Raw genomic sequence first — 12,227 nt, forward strand, 5'->3', positions numbered from 1 at the left:
CTTTGTTGAACATTCTGCTCAGTCTGTGGCTATTTGCCAGACATTGAAGAGAAGAGACCTGAAAAAGGCTGCAGGCCACAGGCAAAATACTCTGGAGAAGTACAGGAGAGTGTGGGAAGCCATAAAGCGATATGAAATAGAAGACAGGATGCGAGCTAGACGATGTGTGAGGGTAAGCTAATGCTAATCTGCTATAGTGGGCTATACATGTGAAAAAATCAGAGCGTAAAAATATGTAAATGTCGATTAAATACGATTTAGTAATACATATGCTGTGTGTGTTTCAGATTATTCTCCATTAACGATAATCGCAGCAGACCTACAGTGTGGGCGCATAATAGAGCTGCTCAGTGGTGGGATTATATTGTTCCTGGTTTCACAAACGTTCAGTGGTTGTGTAACTTCAGGATGTCGGAACAAATGTTTATCTACCTGTGCAACAAACTACAGCCAGCTCTGGAGCGACAGCATTCAACTTTCTGCCAATGTGTGCCATTACAGAAGAGAGTGGCTATTGGGAATGTGCGATATATATGATACACGGTAGAAACGATAGACATTTGGCCTACGATAGAGATCTATATTCTACCGGCTAACCACAGTAATGCTGTGTCTGATGTAAAATCATAGTTGTCAGTTTAATCGTTACTTTTTTTGAGTTGAAAACTGTGCGTAAGTGGTGTTAAAGTCTTTTCTTCGAGTGCTAAGTAGCGAAGCTACAAGCTTACTAAGGCTGACTTGCCGTAGTGTTGCCGTATTTAGATGCATGCACAAAACGTTGTGTTCCGTCAAAAGTTTTTTTTTCTGTCGAAAGTTAAAGTAAGCGTTGGTCAGCTTTAGAGAAACCTGCTTTCTGATCTGTGAAAAGAACGCTGTGTTGTGTGATTTTACTGCGAGACCCTCTGATCAAAGTCACAGAGGAAACTGGTCGCCATTTTGTGTCAGCTCTCCTTAAAGCGGAAGGAGACGCCCACTAGAGGGTTGGAGGGTGAAGTGTTTCAGTGTAAAATTCATTCAACCTTTAGACAGGTAAATCCCATTGAGCCTCGAGGACTCATTTACAAGAGAGACCTGATTTCAACAAAGAATGATGACAACAATGGACAACAGCGACAACAATAAACAGTTATAAAAAGTCCTACTCCAGGTTTTTTTTTTAAACAAATAGGATGGCTAAAAAAAAGGTAACAAAAAACAGCTAGATTCTAAGGCGAATGTAGAAAACTAAAAACAGGAACATGTCTGCATTGGTCCCTGCCAGGAGTCCAACAGATTCTGCAGAAATGCTGCTCTGTTGCTGTTCATTTCTTAAGTGAGAAGACTGGAAACTGTTGAGTTAACAACTTTTTGTTTGTTTGTTTAAAACATGGCTAAAACTACATTTGATAGTTTTTGCACTGTTTTGCACTACAAGAAAGAAGCCTAATACTTGATTTGTTTATTATTTAAAAACTCTCTGGACCTAGTAGTGGAATTTTCTTAATTGAGATTATTTTGGGGTATAGCAGTTTTCAAAATAAATGATGGCAAAAGGACACCCTATGTTTTTTATCATTCCTACTGCAAGTTTTATAGCAAAACTAAATCGTGATATATATCGTTATCGCCCCCCCCCCCCTTCACAATACATATCGTGATATGAATTTTATGCCATATCGCACATCCCTAGTGGCTATTGCACTGTGGAAGCTGGCTACTGGATCGGAGTAAAGGAGTGTTGGACATCTTTTTGGAGTCAGCATCACAACGATGTGTGTATGTGTGCAGGAGTTTTGTGCTGCAGCAGAGACATTGTTGGTGCCAGAACAAATCCGTTTGTGTGACGAAGAGAGGTTGAGAAATGTCCCTTTGCATTGAGAAGAGGTGGGGGCTCCCACAGTGTGGGTGCTATTGATGGCAGTAACATTCATAGTGGGGGAGTGGTGGCGCAGAGGCTAGAGAGGTGGGCCTGTGATCCGAAGATCGCCGGTTCACGCCCCGGCCCCGACAACATCAAAATTGTGGGTGGGGTAGGTGAAGCACCCACACTTGCCCCCATCCTCATTCGCCCCACTCTGGGCCCATGAGCAAGGCCCTTAACCCCCACCATCTGCTCCCTAAACAGGTCTCTCTTGAAAATGAGTTCTCGTGGCTCAATGAGACTACCTGGATAAATAAAGGGTGAAAGAAAAAAAATCCCATCATAACGCCACAGCACTGTCACATTGATTAATTTAATCGGTTGGCATTCCATTATCCTGGAAGCTGCTGTGGATGGAAAGGGACTGTTCTGGAATGTGTTTGCTGGATTGCCAAGGAGCCTGCATGATGCTGGAACAGCTTCTACCATGAGGCGGTTAGACTCATGAATCGCTAACCAGGATAATCACTGTGAAACAAATCACATCATGCTGCTGATTCGTTTCATGCTGCTGTGTTCATTCGTACTCATCTGCTCATGTTCGTGCTGCTGTTTGACGTATTGTTTTTGTACTACTAGTGCTTAGTGTGTTTTTAGCTAACTTTTTCTTAGTTCATATCTTAGATCTTTTTACTGTTTTTCTTTTACATTGTATACTTTTGTTTGATGTCACTGGGACCCTGTGTACAGTTTCGTTCCACCACATGTACCACATGTGGTACGTTTGACAAATAAAGAACCTTGAATCTTGAAGAGACCAAACTGTCCTCAAGTTTTATTACATTCAAAACTAGAATATAAACAACAAAAACAGATTTTTTTTTTTAATCCAACATACAGTGTTTTGAGTATCTTGATTAGATAGAAAAGAACTATATAAATACAGTCCATTTACCATTTAACAGCTCCAGCAGTAACAGGTACACTTACACTAAGTTAATGGTGGAGAACTGCAAGCCCACAATCAATACCTGATGACTGACAGAGGAGTCCTGGCTTGGTGCTGGGCCTTGGGGCCTGGTTTTAGCCCTGAGACAAAGTCTAACAACTTGGCCTTGTGACCGGTATGGAGCCTGGGCTAAGATGTTGTGGGCTTTTTCTATGCAGTGGGAACTGTGTAGATCTTCCAGTGAGAGAAGAGGGCAGACCACAATCTTCTGAGCTGTGTTGATAACTCTCTGGAGCATTTTCTTCTGAGCCACTGCGCAGCTAACATGACCAGTACTTGATTTCAGCTGGATCCTGCCGGAACAGGATCCGGGAATTCTCTTATTTTGACAGGGTGCATTCCGGTAACTGTTTGCTTGGATCTGGTAACTCTCAGGTCTACTAATAATAAAGTTATTAACAAATGTGGCTACCTTTAATGAATAAAAACTATATTGGATATGTAGTCTGAAAATAATTACATAAACACTAGTTTTACACATAACAGCCATAGACAGGAAATTTGGGGTTTCTTGGGTATGGGTACCATTGTAGAAGTGTGGGACCATGGACTGCTCTCTCTCAGAACTGTCAGGTCCAGCAGCCTTCCTCGGGTTGACAGCCCATGGTATGGGCTTCACCTCATGCTCTTCAACAGTGAAGGTAGGGCTGCTGTGGACTGTTGGATTCAGTATGGCTGCTTCAGGTGACTTCACCTCAAAACAGGTAAAGAAGAGGTTTTGTTCCTCTGCCAGTGGGGCATCACTTTCAGTCACTCCCAGATTGTTCTTGAAGTTTGTGAGATGCTGTATTCCCTGCCACACCTGCCTGTTGCTGTTGCAGTTAAGGTGGTCTTGAAGATGGTCGAGAAATGAACTAGAACAAGACACTCGTGGTCGAGGGCATTACATAAAATTTAATATATATTAATTTTTTGAAGCCAGAATTTAAGACTAGAAGAAGTGATATTTTTATTATGTTTGTGAAAAACAAGACATAAAGTACACTCAGCTAAACTTCTTGTTGAAAACACCTAAAATTCAGTTAAATTCAGTTTCCTTCCCGTCTGGGTTGTCATGTGTTTTAGAGCAGACTGAAATCTAAATTAGTGACCTTAGTCACTGCAGAGGCGCACTTTGTTTCCTGTGGATTATTGTGTGTCTGTTTAAGCTAGACTTGTGGCTAAATCTTCGTCTACAAAACTCACATTCAAAGGGTTTCTGTCCAGTATGAACTCTCATGTGTGTAATTAAGGTTGACTTCTGTCTAAATTTTTGTGCACAATGCTCACATTCAAAAGGTTTCTGTCCTGTGTGGAGATTCATGTGCGAATTTAAACATGACTTCCTACTAAATCTTTGTCCACAAAGCTCACATTCAAATGGTTTCTGTCCTGTGTGGACTCTCATGTGCATTTTTAAATCGGACTTGTGGCGAAATTTATGTCGACAGTGCTCACAATCAAAGGGTTTCTGTCCAGTGTGGCGATGCATGTGTGCTTTTAAATGGGACTTCTGTCTAAATTTTTGCCCACAAAGCTCACATTCAAAGGGTTTCTGTCCTGTGTGGAGATTCATGTGTGAGTTTAAACATGACTTCCGACTAAATCTTTTTCCACAAAGCTTACATTCAAAAAGTTTCTGTCCAGTGTGGACTCCCATGTGTGCTTTTAAATAGGCCTTCTCGCTAAACCTATGTTCACAAAGCTCACATTGAAAGGGTTTCTGTCCAGTGTGGAGATTCATGTGCGAGTTTAAACATGACTTCCGACTATATCTTTGTCCACAATGCTCACATTCAAATGGTTTCTGTCCTGTGTGGACTCTCGTGTGTGTTTTTAAATGGGACTTCTGTCTAAATTTTTGTCCACAAAGCTCACATTCAAAGGGTTTCTGTCCGGTGTGGAGATTTATGTGCGAGTTTAAACATGATTTCCGACTAAATCTTTGTCCACAATGCCCACATTCAAATGGTTTCTGTCCCGTGTGGCGATTCATATGTGTTTTTAAATGGGACTTCTGGCGAAATCTGTGCCCACAAAGCTCACACGCAAATGGTTTCTCTCCTGTGTGGCGATGCATGTGTGAGCTTAAGCATGACTTATGACTAAATCTTTGTCCACAAAGCTCACATGCAAATGGTTTCTGTCTGGTGTGTACTCTCATGTGTGTTTCTAAATTGAACTTCTGGCTAAATATTCGTCCACAAACCTCACATTTATATGGTTCAATTCCCATGTGGCCACTCATGTGTGTGTTTAAACTTGACTTAATATTAATACAGCTTTGTCCACAAATCTCACTTTTTAACTCTCTCTCTCCTGTGTGGACTCTCACGTGTTTCTTTAAATGTTCTTTTCTGTTACAACTTTTACCACATTGATCACAATTAAATGATTCTGGTCTTGTCTGGATTTTCCTGTGTCTCTCTACACTTTTCTTCTGACCCAAACACTTTGCACGTCTTACTGTTGAATGACATGTCATGTGTCTCTGAAGAGACTGGTTGTGGAGAAATTGTTTGCCACACTCAGAGCAGCTGAAACATTTGTTGACAGAAGCTGACTCAGAAGCTCTGCTCTCCTTCCAGTCTTTGTCACTGTCTTCAGTTGTTGACCCAGAGTCTGACAAGTGTTCTATCTGAGAGTCAGGATTGTTCCCATCCTCGTCCTCTTCATCATCCTCACTGACTTCAGTCTCTGAAGAGCTGGAAGCATCTCCATGAGGATTTAGATCTGGGTTCCTGCTGGTTTCTGCTCCTCCACAGTCCTCTCCATCAGCTTCTATTTTCATCTGGTCAGCTGAGCTGCTGGTTGGAACATCTCTGTCCTCCCTTTGGTGCTGATGAAGCTGTGAGAACAGTGGCTTCTCTTCATCTTCACTCTTCAGAGGAACTGCAGTGAATGAAAACCTGCTGGCATCAGTCTCCTCCTTCACAACAAGCTGCTCTCCCTCCAATCCGGTCCAGAGTTCCTCCTCTTCCTCCTTGACGTGGAGGTGTTCTGGGTCCTGCTGGTCCACATCAGGTCTCCATTCCTCAGTAGAATCTCCTCTGATCAGCGGAGTCTGTTGAACATCTGCAGGGAACAATGAAACAAAGAAAATATGGACAAATTTAACTTTATATTCACTCATACATCACTTGTGTTATAGATTTATGTTCTGTGGATCAGAACTGTTTCAAGTGAAAGGAACACCACTTTATTCAGTAAGACACAATCAAATGACTGTTCTATTCTGGATTCCCTTCCTGACACAACATTCACCCTTAATACGTGTTTGGTACCAGAGAGGCACTGGCTTGTGATCCCTAGTAATTGGTTTACTGAATGATATTAGTCAATTTTAGTAAAAAAGAAAAAATGGTGTAAGAATAGCGCTATCCAAATATTTTATTTTTAGACTAAGAGTTCTTGGTTTTTCAAATATCAAATTATAGATCAAAACGTATTTGTTTGCAAAGGGTCAAAACCAGATATGCATAGTAGGGTTGGGCATAGAGTATCGAAAATTGATTGAAACTGGGACTAACGTTCCGATTTTCCCGGAATCATTTGAATTATTTATTTTCAATTCCTACTTTCGATGCCTAGTCTGCCAACCGGAAATAGCCGCCCGCCTAACACCAAATGAAGAAGAAGCCGCCCACTGAACACCAACGAAGAAGAATCCACATAAAGTGTGCATAAATTGACAGTGAGTGACTGCAATTGAAAGTGCGGCTTAACTTTAATAAAATAAATGGCCAATCGGCTCAGTGCAGAAATGCGGCAAACTTCTGAGTTTCTGCATGTGTTTCTCTTTTGATTTTTTTCCATTCACCCTTTATTTATCCAGGTAGTCTCATTGAGCCACGAGAACTCATTTTCAAGAGAGACCTGTTTAGGGACCAGATGGTGGGGGTTAAGGGCCTTGCTCAAGGGCCCAGAGTGGGGCAAATGAGGGTGGAGGGAGGTGTGGGTGTTTCACCTTTTCCACCCACATTTTGATGTCGATGGTACCGGGAGGTGAACCTGCGACTTTCCGATCACAAGCCCATCTTCTAACCTCTGCGCCACCACTCCCCCAGATGATGATTGATACAGCTGGGGTTGTTGTTTCAGGGACACGTTGGCTCAAACTTCACTGTGATTCATCTTGTGACTCAGCATATTCTACCGAGAGGAAACTCTTCAGATGTGTTCCCACCGCTAGTTGGAACGACTCTCCATTACATTTTGCAGCACACTGACTGAAACCTGCAGTTTATCGGATCTTAGAAAGCCGAACCACTTCCACACTGCCAAATTAGTATTTCCTCTCTTATTAATTGTTGTCTGCTTTCTCTTCGCTGTTGAAATCGTGCTTAGTCACATTCTGACGGTTATGGGCACTCATTTTGAAGGAAAAACTTAACGCGCGTTAGAGATTAGCCTAGCTTAGCCTGCTATCGCTAACGCCTTCTGGACTCGATCTACGTCACCACGCACTTATGAAGCGGTGTCGCACCTTTTTCTGTCCGGGTTGAAACTGAAGCGGCCGCTTCAACCCAAACAGAAAAAGGAATGCACGCTGTAATCATATCAAAATATTGAAAATGTGCTTAAAACTCATATCACTGTTATTGAATAAAAGTATATCGCGACATATATCAATATTGAATTATTGTCCAGCCCTAGTGAAATGTTTAGTTTGAAAAGTCTGATTACACAGTTGTTTACTTTAATTACATTAAAATTTTACTTAAAAATAGGATCTATTTTATTACATGTATACTTGCTACCTGAAATATTTGGAATACATCAAATGTTTACAAAAAATGTGATCTATTTCATCACATTTACATATTACCTGAAGTGCTGAATCAAGTGTTTCATGAATGTTTACCACATTAATTTTTATTAAATGAGAAAAAACAACCACTTAAGTCATTATTCAACTATAAAAATATTTCAACACAAAATAATGAGTGAAACATATTTTTTTTCTTTATGATCTGCATTTTACATAAAACAGTACTAGCAACTGTAAAAATATTTCAAAACAATGAGTGCAGCCAAAAAAAAAAGTTCAATCTACATTTTACATATATCAATACCAGCACTGCAGTTTCATATTAACTTGCTCCTCTTCTGTAACCTCCACCACTTGTTGATGCCTTCAACTTCCCCTTGTGCTCTGCTGTAACGTCTCTTTAAACGACGAGCGCTGGTCTGATGTTGACACTTTTACCTCAGAGTGACCCATGTGCAGTGTTGGAACACAGTCAGGATTTAAATCATCCATTTCATATGAAGGTTTGCCTTGAAGAGGACATATCAGAACACAGATCAGTATTATTACTGTAAAAATTATAACACTAGAAACTTTAATAACCCAGATGTCCACTCTGTCTAAACTCGGACTACAATACATACAAAATATAAACTTGACCTAAACTAGGCTGACCCACTTCTATGAACTAAACATGAACTAAACATGATACACCCGGACAAAATCATGGCAAAAGTTTATGGCACAACACCAACGAACCAAATTTAGACACTCACCAGAATGTCTGGAACAAACTAGCAGGTATCTTGGGACGCTGGAGAAGGTTATATCAGGACGTCTCACCGTCACCGCTGATATCCAAGCCATTCGTCTGCTTTTTGTTACATCTGATACATGAGCTCCCTCACGTTTTTTCCAGGCGAGAAAACAATTAAACTAAAGTTTATTTTCAATCTTTTTACCATTCCAGTTGTGTGACCTGACATTACATCCAATAACGCAACAAGTTCGTACCATTGCTAAATTGTTTTAACCAACGGTACTTAGTTTTTAAAAATTCAGCGAGCAAGCATTGTTTGACAGTTACGCTTCTGGCCCTTCAAGATGGTGCTCATATCCCATCGGCCACTGCGCCGCAGGTGCCGTCACGTTAGTCTTGCACAGCTTTGTTCGTGTGTTGCCGATCTCCTATCACTTGACTTTTGCCACATCCAATATGGCGGCGACGTACATTCAGCGCGCAATAAGGCGTCTGCTTTTATATATCTATGCTGTTAGCAGTGACTTCATGCGGCCTTTGACGCATTGAGGCCCTGAACATGGACACAGCCTTAAATATCTTCGCTGCCAAGTGTGTAAAACTGTTGTTTTATCCTTGATGTTTGGATAGGACATCTCCAAACTGAAAATTATTCAGAGATTAAAAACAGCCTCCCGCTTCTTAATCTAATATTTTAGTTTCTACATCTTGTCCACCTTAGTGCTAGCTTCTGTTAGCACGCTAAGCTACAAACAAACACATTTACAAGTTCTTTTAAAGAAGTTAAATCCATCAACTACCTAGAAACCACAGCTAGCTAACATCGTCTGATGCTGAACGAAACAAACAAACCTGAACTCATTTTCTCTCCAACTCGACAGCTCCTCTTCGTAATCTGAGATTATTCCTTCAAAAAGACCCGATGTTTCTCCACAGCTTCCTCCAGTCTGTTGGACCCGCTGTCTCCACGGTTTTACTCCTCGGTGAACTTAGTTCTAGGTTGGATCTTGGACACATTCGCTCCGTGGATTCAGCGGTGTCTTCGACCCGTTTCACCCGCTGCTGGCAGCGAGATTACGGTCAGATCTCCTCCGCGTGCTCCCTCCTCCTGAACGCAGTGGTTCTTTTAGGGACCGTCAACAAATTACTGAACGATTGACACAAAAATGTATTTAAAAACCTACATCAACTTCAGAACAAAATTTACCACTAAATTGTTTCACTAGCCATGACAAATAAGACTCAGTCACTTTTATCTTTTAAATGCATTTTCTTTATAAATGTATATTTTTTAATAAAATTTGGATGTTTTACCAATAGCGGCCCTCTTTTGTGACACAGTGAATCGATGTATATTGTACTGTTAAACAAATATATAATTTTAAACACTAAAATTTTTGTGACATCAGTGCTGTATTTTATTTTCACAAGTATAGGGTGGTAAAGATTGTCCCACTGTGAGCAGGAGAAAACAAATGCAGTTCTAATGAGTCTGTTTTTGTTTCTCTTCTGTAGACAAATGTATCAGGTAAATTTAAAAAAATGCATATATCAAGTTTGAAGAAATGAGAAAGGTTATGATACAAAGGTTAAAGAAAAAATACATCCATACCATGAATATAAAAAGCTATACACATTTGTAAACAAATAATTTCCCAATAAAAACTTGAAAAACTGTAAACACAAATTTTGAAACGATAATGAGCAAATTAATCAAGTTTTTAGTGAGAGCTTAGTTTTAGCTCCTGTCATAGTCAGTAAATTGATCTTTACATTTTTCCAACACAAAGTCACAGTAAATGTGATCATGAAGCGTGACTTTACTCAAAATACCATTTTGGTACAAGAAATACAGGAAAAACATTAGAATGTTTTTTATGTTAGCTGGATGAAATATCAATCTGTATGATTGAACAAAATCAAAGCATTTTGTGAGACACCATAAGGAGACCAGGCGATGGACTGTAGTTTGAAATATCCTCATGCATGCTCAATAATCCAGGTAGAAAAATCTAACAACATAAAGTCAGGTCCTCTGGATGGATTCTTCTTTGTTGATATGTTTAGTCTTTTATGCAAAAGACTTTGTCAGTCTACGGAGCTGCAATAAACTCAGTCTTATAAATATAGGGTTGCCAACTCCTTGAAAAATAAATAAGGGGCACCTCATGGCAGGGGCTGACCCCATTACCTTCACCCCTACCAGGCATGATGATACCCCCCCCCACACACACACACACTTTTCTTGATTGATTGGTAAAGCATCTAATTTTTATTAAAAACTAATATTTACAAAGCATCCATCCACCCTTTGCTAAAATGTCTTGATGACATCAAGACTTGGATGGCTGCAAACTTCTTGAGTTTTAATGATCAGAAGACTGAGGTCATTGTGTTTAACCCAAGCTCTACCACTGTCACTGATCCTGTAAACCTGCACTCCCTTCAGCCTCATCTAAAGCAGTCGGTTACCAATCTCAGGGTAGTGTTAGACTCGGACTTTAAGTTTAATAAACAGATCAACTCTGTTCTACAAAAAAGCTTCTTCCAGTTAAGGCAGATAGCAAAGCTTAAGTCCGTTCTGTCCAGATCCGACCTTGAAAAACTAGTCCATGCATTTATTACAACCCGGCTGGACTACTGTAACTCACTTTATGTTGGGGTCAGTCAGGCTTCACTTTCACGTCTCCAGCTCGTCCAAAATGCTGCAGCTCGGCTTTTAACAGGAACTCGCAGGTTTGAGCACATTACTCCGGTTCTGTCCTCTCTTCACTGGCTTCCTGTGCGTGTCAGAGTTGATTTAAAAATTCTCCTGCTGACATTCAAGTGCATTAACGGCCTTGCACCATCATACCTCTCTGACCTTCTTCATCCTTATGCTCCTTCTCGGGCTTTGAGATCATCAGACCAGCTGCTTTTGGCCGTACCAAAAACCACCTGAAGCTCAGAGGAGATCGAGCGTTCTCAGTCGTGGGCCCTAAACTTTGGAACAATCTGCCCATCAACATTTGACAGGCCACCTCAGTCTCTATTTTTAAATCTCTCCTAAAAACACATCTGTACTCACTGACATTTAACACAGGGTGATCGGATTTAGATCTAGTTTTTCATTGATGCTGATTCTGTTCATGCTTTTGTTATTATTCCTATTTAACACAAGGTCATCAGATCTGATTTAGTGTTTCATTGCTTCTGACTGAGTTTATGCTTTTTGTTATTATTTCCTTGACTTTTGACACAACGTGATCTGATTTATAATAATGATCCATTGTTAGGCTGATGGTCCTTCTTGAGCATGTGATCAGCTGGTTTTGGTTGTCAGCAGCAAACTGGTTGATCCACTCTGAGAAGGTGCTATTTAAGAGACTGAGCTGAATACAGCACCTCAGACTGAGGAAGTTTCTCGGACGAGAGACGAAACGTTTCTACATTTTTTTGTTGATTTGCTTTGTTTTGGGTTTTTTTTTTTTTTTTTTTTTTTGAATGTCCAGAGGACCAGATTTAACTTTTTTAGATTTTTCTACCTGGATTGAGCATGCATCAGGATAGGTGATCTGATTTAGTATTTCATTGTTTCTAATTATGTTTGCGGTTTTATATTTTTATTCCATGTGCTGTAAATATATCTTGTTACTTTTTATTTGATGATGTGATATTTTTGTTAAGCACTTTGGTAACAGTTTCTGTTTTAAATGTGCTCTATAAATAAATCTGACTTGACAAAGGAAATGCATTAAAAATGATAAAAGTGACTGATTTGTATTTGTCCAGGCTTGTGAAATTGATTAACTTTTGTTCAGAAGTTCACTTGATGTGTAGACTTTTAAATATTTGTTTGTGTCATTCGTTCGGTAATTTGTTGACGGTCCCTAAAAGAACCGCTGTGTTC

The 12,227-nt window shown here is 40.1% G+C and overlaps 1 protein-coding gene across 1 annotated transcript; it reads right to left on the reverse strand.

Annotated features, from left to right (window-relative positions):
• Positions 1 to 3,851: 3,851 nt before the first annotated feature.
• Positions 3,852 to 9,448, reverse strand: LOC119412002 (gastrula zinc finger protein XlCGF57.1-like). The gene is made up of 2 exons (XM_037678974.1): positions 9,191 to 9,448; positions 3,852 to 5,903 (listed from the first exon to the last, which is right to left on the reverse strand). Exons 1-2 carry the CDS (start codon positions 9,198 to 9,200, stop codon positions 3,946 to 3,948), a joined length of 1,968 nt encoding a protein of 655 aa, XP_037534902.1. The 5' UTR covers positions 9,201 to 9,448; the 3' UTR covers positions 3,852 to 3,945.
• Between the last annotated feature and the right edge of the window lie 2,779 nt (positions 9,449 to 12,227).

Source organism: Nematolebias whitei, chromosome 7 (assembly GCF_014905685.2).
Source record: "Nematolebias whitei isolate Nwh7 chromosome 7, NemWhi1, whole genome shotgun sequence".
NCBI classification, from domain to species: domain Eukaryota; kingdom Metazoa; phylum Chordata; class Actinopteri; order Cyprinodontiformes; family Rivulidae; genus Nematolebias; species Nematolebias whitei.